Consider the following 17,271-nt stretch of genomic DNA (forward strand, 5'->3'; position numbering starts at 1 on the left):
TAAACTCTTCCATAATCGACTGTTGTGAAAATAATGTTTGGTAGGGGTTCTATTTAAACTCGTCCTTAATAGGTTATTTAACTTAAATCTTAAAATGCTTCGATACATAGGGTAATCGTCTCCTTTCCAACGGGCGGTTGTTTACTTCTTATCTTCAATTTTAATTCCTATTCTTCAATGTCGATTAGTAGGTACCTATCAAAGGTCTTTTGTTGCCAAAGTTAGTTTGGTTCTGAAAGCAAGGGTAATAAATGCATTGTAACCTACCATCTTAACTTGGATCTATACTTATAGTTTTGTCCATGGACTTTTGATTATGATCGACCTAATTACAACTTAAACATGACAAATCCTGAAGTGTTTAACTGAAATGATTTTTAGAGTTAATCTGCTTCACATTGACCATTAATTGTTATGACATTAATGCATTTTGATTATCCAATCCAACATAAGGAATTTCTACCTTATGTTGATTGAAGAACTTATGGTCTGACTATCAATTGATCGAGATATACAGAGTAACTTTATAAAATTCAAAAACTTAAATTACTCCAAATATTATAAAATATATAGGATTAAGGTCTATTAAATTATTATAATATATATGTATAAAACAACTTATAAAAACTTATTATAAGTATAAACTACGTTTATCAATTAAACAACTTAATTTATTAAAAAAATATACGTATAAAAATTATACTTTTACCTTTTATTTATTTTGTGATAAATTCATTCCGTGTAAACACTTAATTAATTGAAAATTTTGAAATAAAATAAACATGAGGTAATAACTAAGATAGGAAAAAGGTGATGTTCTATTTTTAGATTTAATTAAAATAAAGGTAAGATGTAAATATAAATGTATGTTTACTCATATTTACACTTCATATATATATATATATATAATAGAAAAAATATAGTATAAAACTTTTGTGGGGGTCTCATATAACACTATGTTTATGAATTAAAATAAATAAATACACTAGGAGAAAAGATCAAAAATAAGAACCAGTCAAATAACAAAGTCCAAATCTTAATTTTAATTAGTAATGTTTTTGAGGTAAATAGTAACTTGATCTCCAACTTTCTAGCAAATATTAATAAATTTAATAAATTTATTCAGATATGTGGTCATTCAAACCTATTTTAGTTATGAAATTTTTTCAACCATAAAAAACATGTTGTTTCTCTACTTATTAATAATTACATACTTTTGAGGGGAATCAAGGAGAGCAAAATTGAGTTAGGATATTTGTGACATCTATCATTTGAAAGATGGCAACTAGCTTAGATGGAGTGCGTCACTATGAGGGCAATATCACAACATTTGTACTGATTACATGTTTTGTGGCTGCAATGGGAGGTCTTCTCTTTGGATATGATCTTGGTATTACAGGAGGAGTGACTTCCATGGAACCATTTTTGATGAAGTTCTTTCCTAGTGTGTACAAAAAGATGAAAGATGAGTCAGAAAGTAAAAATCAATACTGCAAATTTAACAACCAACTTCTTACATTATTCACCTCTTCCTTATACCTTGCAGCACTACTAGCTTCGTTTTTTGCTTCTACCACAACTAGAATGTTAGGGCGTAAAGCCTCTATGCTCAGTGGTGGCTTATTTTTTCTTATTGGTTCACTATTGAATGGGTTTGCCATGAACATTGAAATGTTAATCATTGGTCGTATACTTTTAGGATTTGGAGTGGGATTTTGTAATCAGGTAAGAATTAAAATTAGTTATATATCCTAATCATTTAAAGTGGTTTATCTTTTTCATTTTCTAAGAAAAATTATGTTTAACTTTTTCATCTTTATATTTTATTAATTACATCTGCAGTCTGTACCAGTGTATTTGTCTGAAGTGGCTCCACCAAAAATTAGAGGAGCACTCAATATTGGCTTCCAAATGATGATCACACTTGGTATCCTAGTTGCAAACCTAATCAACTATGGTACATCCAAACATACAAATGGATGGAGAATTTCTCTAGGCATTGCAGCTGTGCCAGCAATTGTATTATGTATAGGATCTCTCTGTGTTGTTGAAACACCTAATTCTTTGATTGAAAGAGGAAAATATGAAAAAGCTAAGAAAATGTTGGAGAAGATTCGTGGAACTGAGAAAATTGATGAGGAATATCAAGATCTTGTTGATGCTAGTGAAATGGCAAAGAAGGTAGAACATCCATGGAAGAACATTGCAAGAGCAAAGTACAGGCCTCAACTAATTTTCTGCACTTTTATTCCAGCCTTTCAACAACTCACTGGCATCAATGTCATCATGTTTTATGCCCCAGTTCTCTTTCAAATTTTAGGCTTCGGTGGTGATGCTTCACTCATGTCTGCAGTTATTTCTGGAGCTGTTAACGTTGTTGCCACACTAGTTTCTATCTTCACAGTAGACAAGTTTGGAAGAAGAGTGTTATTTCTTGAAGGTGGTGTCCAAATGTTTATTTGTCAGGTAAAAGTTGATAAGTCCAATATTTTTATACTTTTGCAACCCATAACTTCAATAAAACTTTAAACCTAGCTAATTTCTCTTAATGGATTTAAACCTAACTCAACTTTACAACATCAATTTGTAAGGTGAGATTCATATACATCTCAAGCATGAGACTAGATATTTAAGGATAGTTTGATAATAGCCAAATAATGTGTGACACAATCAACTTAACAAATAACAAGCCTTGTTAAAATAAACATTAAATGACTCTGATGCTAACTCGATCCTACAAAATCATGAGATTTACACCCACTTACATACTATAAGTTGACCTTATTTTTAGTTGATTAGGGATTTTCAACAATTTATTGTACGTGAACATGCATGATTAATTTAAAAATATTACTTGAACAACCATCAATGCATTTATATAACACACAATATTTTTGTGTATCACATCTATAAATCTTGAAACCTAAGCTAAACATAATTTGTTATATATTGTGTTTCTTATTGCTAATACTTTTGGTTGAAGGTTATTGTTGGAATCATCATTGCTTTAAAGTTTGGACTAAATGGTCAAGGAGCATTTAGTAAAGTTGAAGCAAATATTTTGTTGTTCTTTATATGTGCATATGTTGCAGCATTTGCATGGTCATGGGGACCATTGGGATGGTTGGTGCCAAGTGAAATATGCTCTCTAGAAATTCGACCAGCAGGCCAAGCTATTAATGTTGCCACCAACATGTTATTTACGTTTGTAATTGCTCAAGTCTTTCTTAGCATGCTTTGTCACATGAAGTTTGGTCTCTTCTTCTTATTCGGAGGATTTGTGGTTATCATGACTATTTTCATTGCATTTCTTTTACCCGAAACCAAGAACATTCCAGTTGAAGAAATGAGTATACTTTGGACTTCACATTGGTTTTGGAAGAAAATTGTTTCCAAGGATATTGAGTTCAACACTAGGAACAATAACAGTGCTATGTAAAGACAATTGTAGTTAAGTATTAGTCATGATAGAAATAAATGAGTTATTTTTATTGTTCTTGTTCCGTCTTAGTTTAAATTTCTTAATTCATCAAGTAAAAAAAATTATTGTAAGTTGTTTTTTAGATTTTTGAATTTTTACGTTTAATTCATTATGATATCTTTTTTATAAAGGTATGTCATCTCGTGATTTCAATTCAAGTTAGGTAAATGCATCATAATATTTTTTGAATTACAATAAGGTGTACTTTCCATTTTTAAAATTATTTTTTGTCTTTAAATGCTCAATAATAATTTAGCTTACTATAATAAATCCTCAATCATAAATTCAATAATAATAATTCAACTAGTTTAATTTTCTCATAACCCTTTTACAACATTAACAGTAATTCATTTTTACTTTGTCACCATTTAATTGTTTAATGATTAACCAAAATATAAACTTTATCTTTTACAACTCCATGTTCTTTTTTGAATGCATCCTCGTGCTACTTAAAAACATCCTTATGTTCTCAATAACATCCTCCTACTACTCATGAACATTAAAATGAGATAATATTACAACTTCTTTACTACGATTACTTGCATAAATGTTTAGGCCTTTTTTTAGTTTCATCTTGTGAAGAACTCTCAGTCTAGTATGTCGATGCACCTTATACTATTTTCATTTTTATAACAAATAAAATCATAAAAAAAAATTAAAACCAATATACATACAAAATAACTAATTTAAAAGAAAATAAAATAAGAACCAATTAAAAGTAAATTTTAAAAAATTACAATTAAAAAATATTGAAAAATTACAATAATATATATAAAATTCTTAACCAATAAATCCTACTACTCATGAACATTAGAATGAGATAATGTTACAACTTCTTCACCACGATTACTTGCACGAATGTCTAGGCCTTTTTTTAGTTTCATCTTGTGAAAAACTCTGAGTCTAGTATGTCGATGCACCTTGTACTATTTTCATTTTTATAACAAACAAAATCATAAAAAAATTAAAATCAATATACATACAAAATAACTAATTTAAAAGAAAATAAAATAAGAACCAATTAAAAGTAAATTTTAAAAAATTACAATTAAAAAATATTGAAAAATTACAATAATATATATAAAATTCTTAACCAATAAATCCTAAATCCCAAAAACCAAACCCAAAACTATAAAGGAAAACACAAAAAATACATAAAATAAAAAAATAACAAAACCTAAAAATAAATTAAAAAATATAAACAATAATAAAAATAAAAAATTAAATAAATTTAAAAAAAAATGAAAAACTTCAAACCTTAAACAATAAATAAAAGAGATCAAAATTAAATTAAAAAAAACTAATATATATATATATATAGGAGTATGCTAACGCTTGTACGCCTGTTTTTCAGTTGGTACGTTTTAGCAATGTGTACCAGATTTTAGTAGACAAAAATACCCTTATATATCATGGATTCTAAGTTTTAAGTAAGGGTATTTTAATAATTTTCATTCTCAAAACTAAAAAAAAAAAAGGAAACCCCCCAAACCCTTACCCACCTCTCTCATTCCTCTCAACCCTTTCTCTTTCATCTTTCTCACTCCAATCTTTTCTCTGTCATCCCTACTATAGCCCCAATTGAAAAAATAAAAAATTTCTCTCAACCCCTTTCTCTTTCATCTTTCTGACTCTAATCTTTTCTCTGTCATCCCTATTGTAGCCCCAATTGAAAAAATCAAAAACCGTTAAACAATCTTACAAAAAAAATTATTTCATAATGAGTTTTCATCTTATAATTTTTGTCTCATGTAATTTTATCCAATTTTTACAAACATAAAGGAATTGGTAATTGACCTGGAAAAAATCAGAAATACTCGTTGTTAAATAATTTCTTACAAAAAATGATTTTATAATGAGTTTTTATTTTATAATTTTTGTCTTGTCTAATTTTATGTATTTTTCACAAGCATAATGACATCAAATGAATTGGTAATTGGCCTGGAAAAAATCAAAAACACTCATTGTTAAACAATTTCTTACAAAAAATGACTTTATAATAAGTTTTCATTTTATAATTTTTTTGATATATAATTTTATCTAATTTTCACAAGCATAATGACATCCAAAAGAATTGGTAATTGGCTTGGAGGGTTTTTTTAGAGATGATGATTCAACATATGCAGATGATGAAATTAGAGAGGTTAGTGACGATGGTGAAATTGAAGAGATCTTGAATGAACCTTTGCCTGAAAGTGAATATGTCAATGACTCAACTCTTTACAAAGGCAAATTGTTTAAAGGCAAATGTTTTTGATTTTTTCAATTGTTTAAAGGCAAATGTTTCTGATTTTTTCAATTCGAACTACAGTAGGGTTGACAGAGAAAGAGAAAGGATCGAGAGGAATGAGAGAGGTGAGTAAGGGTTTGGGTTTTTTTTTTTTAAGTTTTGAGAATGAAAATTATTAAAATACCCTTAACCTTAAAACTTAGAATTCATGATATATAAGGGTATTTTTGTCTACTAAAATCCGGTACACATTGTTAAAATGTACCAACTGAAAAACAGGCGTACCTGCGTTAGCAAACCCCATATATATATATATATATATATACACACCAAATTTCGGAATACAATAAAGAGATTCATTAAATTTCAAAATCATGTTAAGAAATGTACTAATTTTAAGTTCGATAAACTTTAATTGGATTTCAAAATTAAACCTATTAATCGAAATTTGAAATCTTTGACATGAATTCAAAATATGATAATAAGTTCAAGTCTAATAATCCTTCAACTGGATTTTGTAATGCAATACAATTTTTAACAGAATTTTAAATTAGTGAATCCCATTTTCCCAAATCTAACACTATACACTAAATCTCCAATATCTATATTCATCAACATTATCCTATACATTTACAACCAAATGTAAATGAAGAAATGTAAATGAATATATACCTTCAACTATAAATCAAGATTCAACACTGAGAAAGAAAGGAACATAGAGATATGGTGGTCCACGGGTGAGGAAAGAAAGAACATAAGAAAAGTATGAGAATAAAAGTGAATGGATGGGATAATTATAAGAGTTTTTTTTTTTTTGCCATAGTCAAAAGGATAATTTAAGTGTTTATAACTTGGAGGTGAAAAAGAAAACTTGGAAGTACAACAAAACCCTATACGAAAATTCTCATTTTGTCCTTCTAGGATTACATAATTCAAAAATTGTTTTTTATATAACCCAAAAGTTAAAAATACTGCAGTTGGAAGAATTAAAAAATAATAATAATTTCCATATATTATTACATTTCAAAAGTTATATTTTACTTTAGAATTGTATAATCAAGAAGTCAAATGCATAATATGAAAGTCTTTATTTGTTTTTTTAAGATAAAAATACTTTCAAATTATATAATTCAAAAGTCGTTTTCAATTTCTGAATCTCAATTATTCTTAACTATTTCACAATCTAAAAAGAACAAAATAAAAATTCTAATATTCATGGGTACACGAAGAATTTGCCCAAACATGAACCAAACCTGTGTATGCATCTTTTATTGTGCACATGATTCAAGATTTGCACATGTTAGTTATACTGTTTTCCTCTCTTTATTCACTCTTTTCTTTTACTTACCAAAAATGGTGAAAAAACGAATTTTTTTCGTCAAAATCATTTTGCTCAATTGCTTCAAATTTTATTAAATAGAAAGAATCTTGAATCTTAAAAAGCATATATGTAGTTAAAAATCTTGAAGTCATTGACGGCAAAGTCACTACAAACACGCACGTGTTAGGTACTATTAGATAATAAATTTAAAAAATAAATAGAACCTTTTTGTGTGAAAATCAATGACGGTATACCTTTATATTACCACCCTTACTTTATGCATTTCCCAATAACTCCCTGAACTTTTTGGATAGACTTCTCCAGAAATTCTAGTAGAGAGAATTGTAAAACAAATAAAATTAACTTTTTTATTAGTTAAAATTTATTACTGCACAAGCAAAAATTAAAGAAATTATAGAAAAGAGTTTCTAAATTTAGAGGGATGCAGGTTGAAATATACCGGTGTAGAAAGAAATGTCCTTAAACAAAACTTTTTAAAACATCAGTGGTCCAAACCAACTAGCCCACGTTTTACGCCCCCACAAGAATAGGACTTGTACAGGTTGAAGTTCTAGTTCAGGAAAACCACTCATTCCAAAGTAGTAGGTAGAGGTGTGCACACAAAGACTCATTTATGCTTCAATTTTACTATTAATTAAAACAGACATTTTCAAATGCAGTTTTATCTCATCTGAAATTGAAATATCATTTTAATAACCTGCACAATGAAAAATTCATGATTTATTATTAAGTATTATTTAGTTTATTCATTTGTAAATTATTATCCTAAAACTGGTATGAAGAATTCCAGACAAAATACATTTTTTTTTATATAAAATTAAGATATCCGAGATAAACAAGCCCTTCATAGTTCAACAATCATTTATTATTAAAAGAAAAAATAAAACAAAAAAATAGAGCCAAATCAAACCCATAATCGAGAAATGAAAAACAAGCTCACTTAAATAATTCAAGATAAAAATAACATTGATAACACTAACTATTATACTTTCTGATGCAAGAAAATTGCCTTTAAATTCCTACCATTAATTATCATTCTAAACGAGCTTGATCTTTGAAATCTAAATATCCCTAAATCATAACACATTTCGTACCTTGTTTCACCTCGTCGTGTAATATGAGGGACCCATCAATTATTGGAACCTGACCCTTCTGTATTGTGCTTAGCAATAATTTAAAACCAGTCAGCATCGCAAATTTAAATACCCCACCAATAATCCATCTGCATAAAAGTACAAAATTAATAAAAAAAGATGGGCTGGTTTTAGTACACTCTTCATCCTTCCGGTTTCCCCTTCGCACACACCACCATGGGGGTAACAATCAAATATTCACAGCTCAGTTGGGCCCAAAAAACAAATATGATCTCCAAAAGGCTGTGAGAATCAAATTCTTTCACGGACACAATCAAAACATCATCATGAAAGGAATCATAAACTGAAATGGAATACATCAACTATTTATGTTAGTAAGAAGATCAGTGATTGGGCTATTTTTTTCATCTCTTACAAGGGTTTCCACAAAACTGTAGCTAACCTATCAAACTTTACCCAGTGAGTTTTCTTATATGGTGAAAGTAAACTAGGGTTCTCCCTAAATTGATAAGTGATTCAGTTGATCCTTGTTTCAAGAGATATTCTGCATAGTGCGTGTTTGTGTGTGTTTTCATTGGGAGGATAAGATGGAGAGAGAAAGGGAAAGGAGGGGCCAGGGCATCACATGGTTGTTTCAAAGGGAGAGGCAACAAAAGCCAATGACATAGCGACCAGTTTAACTTAGTCATTAATAAGATACAATAATACATCACATGTCAGCCAATGTTGAGTTTTAAAACCACACCTCGAAGACCCAGATTGACCATGCCATGTTGATTTAAGATGCGCCACAAAAGATTTTATTTTAATTTAACCAAGTGTGAAATTAAACGTCGAAAATGGTAACCACACACACGTAGGTTAGATTTCAACACAGGCTGCACCAAACCTTATCTCTCTTAGCATACTGAAAAGCCAGAATGCCTAGGTCATGACGGCAGAACAGAAACGGTTTCAAAACACATTCAGTTCAAGCAAATCTTCAAATTACCAATCAATACAGTTTGAAGAGCAAAAAGCATAACAAGTAAACCATTCAATTTGAAGCTTTAAAATGCGTAGTAATCATAATAATGTATAGAAAGGAAAAAAGAACTTAAAATGGCAATAATAGACGTCATAGAGAAGTAAACAGATTGGTTTTAGTTACTTCACTAACACCCCAAGGAAACCAGTTACATGCTAGAAAACACATTATCATTGTTGGCACAAAGATGAATCTAAGAAATGGCTAAGAATTTGAGATAAAAATCTTGAAACAGAGGTCTTACATTGCAGAACCAGGCTGTTTCGTTACGATATTAGTGATCCCTGAAACAACCAAGACTGCGTGAAAGTGAAGAGCAATGCAGCATAGTTCACCAATGGCCACTACGGAAGGACCACAGTCCCTCAATCATGCCCAATGACATGAATTCTCAATCAATATTGGAAAGAAAGGATGTCACTCCAAGAAAACGGGAGAAGCACTTGATTGCCAAATACACAATCAAACACTCAACCCAAATCTATTATCTACGAATGCTAAACACTTTAGTGGACTCAATTAAGAAATAAGAATGAGAAACATAAGTCAGTCAAGTTCAAAATCTATTGTGAAAGTGGAAAACAGAAGCAACAAGAATTTAACATTCATGCATTCATTCATTCACCTTATTGGAGCAAGTAAGAACAAGAACTGTGTATGTGACATTTTCCACAATAGTAACATGATTAAATTAATTTTCACTTCATTACACTTGCATCTGCATCAGCATTTGCATCTGCATCTGCATACCGAATCGATCAAGGTTCTGAAAACCACTTCCAGCCTCAATCCCTAGTTATTCATCATCTCATAATAAACATCATAATCTCTTTCTCTCCTTGCAGAGCAATGGTCTAAACAAATTCATCATCTCCTAACGGGTAACCTAAATCAGTTTTCCAAACTAGGAAAACCCTAATCCAATTGAATTCCTCAATTCATGGACTTCTCCCCTCAAAAACTACCAAAAATTAGAAAATCCTAACCCTAAAATTGCACTAAGAAGTAAAAATCTCCTCTTCTCCACAACATTCCACACAACAGCAACAGCACCATCAACACGAACAAAGTCACAGAGCCACAGACAAACTCAAACACACGCACGCATGCGTAATACATATATTATTCTATATACGAATTACGAAGAACATAACTGAATCAATCACAAATTTCACAATTCAACGAGGCTCCTCGTCTCGCCGGCCGGAATTTCCATGGCCGCCGGACAACGAGGCGAGCAAATTGAGGTGGCCGGGGAGGTAAGTTCCGAGCCTCGCCGCTGAGGCTTCTCCCATGGCTGCCTGTTGTTGCTGGTGATGGTGCTGGTGTTGGTGGTGGTGGAACAAGGAGTTCTGCGACGAGACCGAAACGAGTTCCGGAGGCGCCGCGGCTGCAGCCGCGGCCGCGAAGCTCCAGACCTGGCTGAAGTCAGGACGCGGCGGGAGCGCCCAGAGCGCGGGCGGCGTGGGCGGCGCGACGAGCGAAACGGCCTCGTCCTTGGACACGGCGTCGGTGTCGTCGGGGCGAATGCGCTTGCCGAGAATGAAAGGCGTGGGGGGAGGGAGGAGCGGCTTGTGATCGGAGACGGTGGAGAAAGTGGCCGGTGTGGTGCCGGTGCCGGTGGCAGCGATGATGGAGGGCTCTGCCTGGCGGAGGAGCCACTCGATGGTCTGGCCGTCGGACTTGTGGCCTAACTCACGCGTGAGCTGGAACACGCGAGCCGCGCATATGATCGGCATGCGAATGCGCCGTCCACGGCCGTCGACTTTGCTGTGACGGTCCTTGGACGGAGGTTTCTTAACGGCCAGCGCCGTTCCCTGGGTGGTGGTGGTGGCGGCGGCGGTGGTGGCGCTTCTCTGGTGCGAGTCGACGACTGCGTTTGCGTCGTTAGTGGTGACGCCGTTGGTGGGTCCGTCAGAGTTGGACATGATGGTTGGAATTGGATTAGGGCGTGTTTGGTTGCGGCGCGAGAGAAGAAGAATAAGAATAAGGGGTTTTGGTTTGGGTTTGACGTTGAGAACTGAAGCGAAGTGAATTGAAGGAGAGAGTAATGATTGAGCCAGAAACAGGAGGTGGTGGAGACTGAAGAGAGGCACATGGGTACTGGGCCCCACACCCCAAACTCTTCTTTCTCCTCTCTAACACACTGGGACCCATTCACTTTCCGTACTTCTTCGTTATACACTTCAACTTTCTCTCCGTTTCTTCTTTTGTTATCTCCACGCACCTACGTTTAATCATCCACTCTTCTTTTGCCACCTCTCCTTCTTCCAACATCTAACTAACGCCTCATTATTCTATTCAAAATTCATGTCACACAATTCCGGACATCTTTTTGCTTTCTTCACCCCCCTTCTTTCTCACTTTACCCTCCCCTCGCTTACTTTCTACAACGCAGTCACTTCAACTTTAATCAAAATCATGTAAGCATCGATTTACATAGCTTCATTGCACCCTCTTAGAGCCATTTACAATACCAAATTCAATCAACAAGAAACAACCTATTTTTCCGCCAAAAACACGTAAAAAAAGAATTCAATGAGAAGTGATTGACCGAGTTTTGCTTGAGTGTAGCAGGTGTGAGTGAGTTAGTTAATTAACAAAGCTGCAATGCTTCCTGATCTCGCCACTGGAGCCAGTGAGCACTTCTATGGAACCCATTTGCACCATTGCCTTGGCAAACTTCTCAGACCAGCTTGCACCGTTGTTTGCATTGTTCACGACCATGTCTCTTGTGGACTGGGTGGTGAACAGCGTCTGATCCGACGTCAACAGGCCACGGTGGTTGATCAATCCCTCGTAGTATTTGATGTCCAAACGAACCGGAGTGGAAGGGTCAAGAGAGAGTGTTGGGTCTGAGGTAGCAGGTGGCGCAGGGCACTTGGTCTTCAACGTTTCAGCGTAGGAAGAGTCCATGGAGGGATCTTGCGTGAACGTGTCATTGAAAGAGTACAAGCGCTTCGAGAAGGCGGAACAGTGCGACACACCAATCGAATGAGCTCCTGAAAGTGTCACCATTTCGTCTGCACTCAAACCCTTCTGTGCAAATCTACTCACGAGTTCAGCGGCACTCGAGGTTGGTGCAGGTAGATTCTGTGCCACTTCGTCGGCGATAGAGACACGACCGTCTCTGCGTCCTGATGGAACGTCGTAGTTTATGCCGCCAACTTTAAGAGCACTGTCTCGTGCTGCGAAAGCCAATATGTCTGCACACGACACCGTTCCAGGACATGCAGCCTCCAACTGTGTCTTGGCCTCCTCGATCACCTCGAACCCACGTAAGCTTGGGTTGTTGGCAAGATGGTCTCTTTCCGCTATTGGGTTACCCGGGGTAGATGCTAGCAACACAGAACCCTCACAGCCCTGAAGAAAAAGTACGTAATGGTGAAATTCAGTCTTTAATATGCAACCAGAAACTGAAACTATTGAATACAGTTAAGTTAAGTGAAGTGAAGTTACCCTAACAAAGCAGTCATGGAAATGCATCCTAATGAGACCAGCAGCTATGCCAGGATTTTCAGAAATTCCTTTGTTTACGGCATTTCTCACTATTTCCTCCGCAGATGAACATGTGGAGGTGTAGAAACCTACTTTGAGAGACGCTGAAGTCAGTGATGGAACAGAAACTAGAATGAGAACCAAAGTTGAAATCATTTGAAGGAAACGTGGAGTGTCAATATCCATCGCTGGTAACCTTATTTAGCAGAATATATATATGATTAAAAGTTTGCAAAAGAGAAGACAAAAGGAAGAGTTGTATTGTGTATATATTTTGTTGAGTAAGAGATGGAGAGAATAGAGGCGAAGGAAATGCATATATAGGTTGCTTTGAAATAGTTGATTGAGATGAAGGCGTGTGTTATTCATCATATTGTTGAATTGAAGTTGTCATGTCTGCGGTTGAATTCTTCTGTATTCTCTTCTTCAGCCTTAAGTTTTTCTAATGTTTTGACCAGTAGAAGACGAAAGCATAGTTGAAGTGTTATGAAAATAGCAGCTTTATTAACTGAGTCAATGGAGAATTTGTCATGGTTTTGGTGGCTTCATGCATCTATAATGTGGAATTTAAATACTAACAATTTGACGAAAAGTGTTCACATTTTGATAGCCACTGGCCACTGCATGGTGCTTTTCAGAACAATGTAACTTTTCTTTTTCCTTTCTTCCAACTTTTTCGTGTCTAAAATCGCGTTGGCCATAGACGGGTTCGAGTGGAGTCATGTGTATAAGTAAATACAATTCTACTTAAAAACACGTGTTTCTCACATTTTATGGCTCCAATAAGCAAAATAATAAATAAATATGGTTATACATAATTCAAATATATAAAAAATAATAGAGATTTAATTTTATTAAAATTAGAAGTTTTATTACGTTAAACAAAATAAAATAGTTTTAGCAAATCCAAAAGTACTTATTCAGCATATATTAAATTTATTTGACTCTAAAACAATTGAGTATATACGGATAACCTATTTTTATTAATGTTTAGAATACATTGTTTTCTTTTATTTTTCAGTATATGTTTTTCAATATTTTACCTTTGTTAATGTATTTAGACCTGTTGAGTTATGAATGTCTTATGGTTACGCAATTCTATGTTTTTATTGTAGAATAGATTAAACTCATATATTATTGATTGTTGAAGATATATACGAAGTCTTATAATAAAAATTATTAAATTAAACATTATAAAACAAAATAATATTGAAAATTTCTAAAACAATAACTATTTAAGCTATAATCGTTCCTCATTTCTATACAAATGACGACAATTTTTTCATAATTAATGTATATATTTAAGAACACATAAATTTAAACAAAATAAGGTGTAGTTTGTTTTCGTTATCACTTGCTTCTTGTATCAATAGTACCATTTTCCAATTTCAAAAATTCCCTTTTATCGCTATTATGCTTCCCAATAATCTCCTTTACTTAAATTCGTTTACTCAAATTAGTCAAACTCAAAGTAAAATTGAGACATTAGAGTTTCTAACAAATTCTGAATTTATGATGTGTTGTTACTAAATCTTTATTGCATGTTCAGTTTCTTTTAGCAAAAGTTGAATATGTTGCGATGATGTTTTGTTTAATCCTTCAAACTTTGAGATAGTTCAAATTTACATATTTTGTTGTAAGCATAGAAGGATTGCTGGATCCCATTTAAAATAAAAAGTGTTTAATACACAAAGTCAAAATTGAATGGTCCCTTATGGATATTGATTATCAATAAGTTGTTTTTGTCAACGGAAATGATGGCTCCATTTTGTTACAAGTTGAGTTAATTTGTATGATATCTCTCAAATAAAATATCTAACAATTGAGTATATTCATGCACCAAATTTAACAATTGATCGAACTATTACACCAACTTCTTTTTCTTTTTTCATTTACATTTTTAATCTCCAATTTTTCCCTTTACAGCACCTATATATATATATATATATATATATATATATATATATATATATATATATATACCTCAGATTATTTATATTTTATATCTCCTTTGTTACAATTATCAACCCAAAAACCTTTGTCTAAAACTGCTTAGGCACCATGTTAGTTGTCGTCATGTGGATAATTAAAATGGTATCAAAGGGAAAAAGATGCAATCTTTGATAATTTAACTACAAATTAGTTTTTAATCAAATCTTTCACAATTTAATTTTTAAGATTTATCTGAAATTTAAATAATTCAAAAGCAAGTGTTCTTAATGGTGGAGGTAAACCCATACTTTTAAAATGTATCGATTTGAACACTAAAATTATTAATTTGCGGTTTAATTGCCAAATGACTGTGTTTAATTTTTGCCCGCAAAATTGGAGTTTCATTATCTATAAAATGGAAGTTGATATACAAAAGAATTTAAAAAATCTTAGCATTATTAACTATATATTTAGAAACGTGCAAGATACCGTGAAATGTTCTTCCACATAAAATCTTAAGCTTTAATACTTTTGGATCTTTTCATTTTAAATGATAATTAATTCTTATTTATAATTAATATAAAATTTTGAACTCATACTTTGTTTCCTAATGATATTTTCTCAAAGTATAAATTAAATTTTACTATAGATTTTTACCATAACAAGAACATATACTTGTTTCTATTTGAACCCAAAACACAAATTATTAACACTCTTGTATCTTTTTGAAAGATAAATATAATTTTTTAGAAAGATAAACTAGAAAGATTCTCGTTTATAATTAATATGAGATTTTCAAACTCATAACTTTAAATCCTAATAGCATCTTTCAAAGTATGTCTTGGATTTTACCCTTGATTTTTATCACAACAAGAACATAATTGTTTTCCTTTGAGTAGGACACTAAGATACAAATCATCAACTTTAATGAACGATAGATCAGATTTTTTAGAAAAATAGACTTGAAAGGTTCACCTAAAATTATAAAAAAAAGAAAGCTTAAGGGAAATCAAGGTATTATTGTTTATCAGCAAAAAGTATTACAAGAAGAGGATATACACACTTGAATTGTACCAATCAAACTAAAAAACAGAAGAAAAATTACTAGCCATTTCAATTTCCCCTTTATGAAAGGAAAATGAACAAATTAACAAAGTTTCTTGCTGCTGTTAACTAATTAACGAAGCTGCACTGCTTCCTGATCTCACCATCGTAGCCGGTAAGCACTTGTATAGAACCCATGCGCACCATTGCTAGGGCAAACTTCTCAGCCCAACTTGCACCGTTGTATGCATTGCTTTCAACCATTGCCTTTGTGGATTGAGAGCCGAACAAGGTCTGATCTGACGTCAACAAGCCACGGTGGTTGATCAAACCCTCATAGTATTTGCTGTCCAAACGAATAGGAGTGGAAGGTTCCAAAAAAACTGTGGTGCCTGTCACGGTGGGTGGTGGAGGACACTGGTTTTTCAACGTTTCAGCATATGAAGGGTCGAGTGAGGGATCTTGTCTCACTGTGTCACTGAAAGTGTATAAGCGATTCGAGAAGGCACCACAATTAGCCACACCGATTGAATGTGCTCCTGAAAGTGTGACCATTTCATCTACAGACAAACCCTTTTGTCCAAAGTTATTGATGAGCTGATCAGCAGTAAAACCTGGTCCAGGAAGATTCTGTGGCACTTCGTCACCAACAGAGACACGACCATCTCTGCGTCCTGATGGAACATCATAATTTATGCCACCAACTTTGGAAGCACTGTCTCGTGCTGCGAAGGCCAAAATGTCAGCACATGATACTGTGTTAGGGCATGCAGCCTCCAACTGGGTCTTGGCCTCGTCAATCACCTCGAAACCTCGTAAGCTTGGGTTGTTGATGAAGTTGTCTCGCTCAGCTGGTGGGTTTCCCGGTGTAGAAGCAAGTAACACAGAACCATCACACCCCTGATCAACACGAGCAGCACAAAGCAATTTCAGAATCAGAAACTGATATTTTTTTTAACGTTTATTCCCTTATAAGTGATTAAGAAGAAGCTCATATCTATATATGAGGTGAACTTACCCTCACAAAACAATCGTGGAAATGCATTCTGATGATACCAGCTGCTATGCCTGGGTTGGCAGAAATTGCTTTTTCTACAGTGCTTTTCACTATTGCCTCAGCAGATGGGCATGTGGACCTATAGAAACCCACTTCCAGAGATGCTGAGGCCAATGAAATCAGAACCAAAGCAGAAACCATTTGAAGCAACCATGGAGTATTATCCATTGTTCTTGTTGTTGCTTTGTTTGAAAGTTTCAAGACAAGACAGAAAGAGAGTTGTGTTGTACTTTTGTATATGATGCTGTTGACTATTGATTAAGGAAGATGTGGAGAAAAATGAGTTAAAGCAAATGTATTTATAGGTTTATTTCTAGTGAGATTATTCGTGAAGTTTTGCTTAATTAGGAAAACAATCAAATTAAAACCATGTTGTACCCTGCAAATAAAATAAGTGTCAGTTGAATTTGTCTGCCCTTGAACCTTTCTCTTCATGCTCATGACTTAGTCTGTTATTTTTACCTTAACGTTAGAAATTAGAAAATGAAATTAAACCTAATTCAAATCCTACAAGCCATAACATATTAATTGACCTATAGCAAGAGGGTAAAGGGTGATGACAACAA

The 17,271-nt window shown here is 33.4% G+C and overlaps 4 protein-coding genes across 4 annotated transcripts; 1 reads left to right on the forward strand and 3 right to left on the reverse strand.

Annotated features, from left to right (window-relative positions):
* The first annotated feature begins 1,278 nt into the window (after positions 1-1,278).
* LOC108334987 (sugar transport protein 10) lies at positions 1,279-3,439 on the forward strand. Its single transcript, XM_017570906.1, has 3 exons — positions 1,279-1,725; positions 1,843-2,466; positions 2,984-3,439. The coding sequence occupies exons 1-3, from the start codon at positions 1,279-1,281 to the stop codon at positions 3,437-3,439; spliced, it is 1,527 nt and encodes a 508-aa protein (XP_017426395.1).
* A 6,378-nt stretch (positions 3,440-9,817) lies between these two features.
* On the reverse strand, positions 9,818-11,303 carry LOC108334702 (transcription factor TCP7). Its single transcript, XM_017570618.2, has one exon. The coding sequence runs from the start codon at positions 11,100-11,102 to the stop codon at positions 10,353-10,355; it is 750 nt and encodes a 249-aa protein (XP_017426107.1). The 5' UTR covers positions 11,103-11,303; the 3' UTR covers positions 9,818-10,352.
* A 123-nt stretch (positions 11,304-11,426) lies between these two features.
* Positions 11,427-12,858, reverse strand: LOC108334988 (peroxidase 5). Its single transcript, XM_017570907.2, has 2 exons — positions 12,634-12,858; positions 11,427-12,537 (listed from the first exon to the last, which is right to left on the reverse strand). The coding sequence occupies exons 1-2, from the start codon at positions 12,856-12,858 to the stop codon at positions 11,767-11,769; spliced, it is 996 nt and encodes a 331-aa protein (XP_017426396.1). The 3' UTR covers positions 11,427-11,766.
* Positions 12,859-15,603: 2,745 nt separating this feature from the next.
* Positions 15,604-16,980, reverse strand: LOC108335606 (peroxidase 5). Its single transcript, XM_017571634.2, has 2 exons — positions 16,667-16,980; positions 15,604-16,548 (listed from the first exon to the last, which is right to left on the reverse strand). The coding sequence occupies exons 1-2, from the start codon at positions 16,871-16,873 to the stop codon at positions 15,778-15,780; spliced, it is 978 nt and encodes a 325-aa protein (XP_017427123.1). The 5' UTR covers positions 16,874-16,980; the 3' UTR covers positions 15,604-15,777.
* Between the last annotated feature and the right edge of the window lie 291 nt (positions 16,981-17,271).

This window comes from Vigna angularis, chromosome 10 (genome assembly GCF_016808095.1).
Source record: "Vigna angularis cultivar LongXiaoDou No.4 chromosome 10, ASM1680809v1, whole genome shotgun sequence".
NCBI classification, from domain to species: Eukaryota; Viridiplantae; Streptophyta; class Magnoliopsida; order Fabales; family Fabaceae; genus Vigna; species Vigna angularis.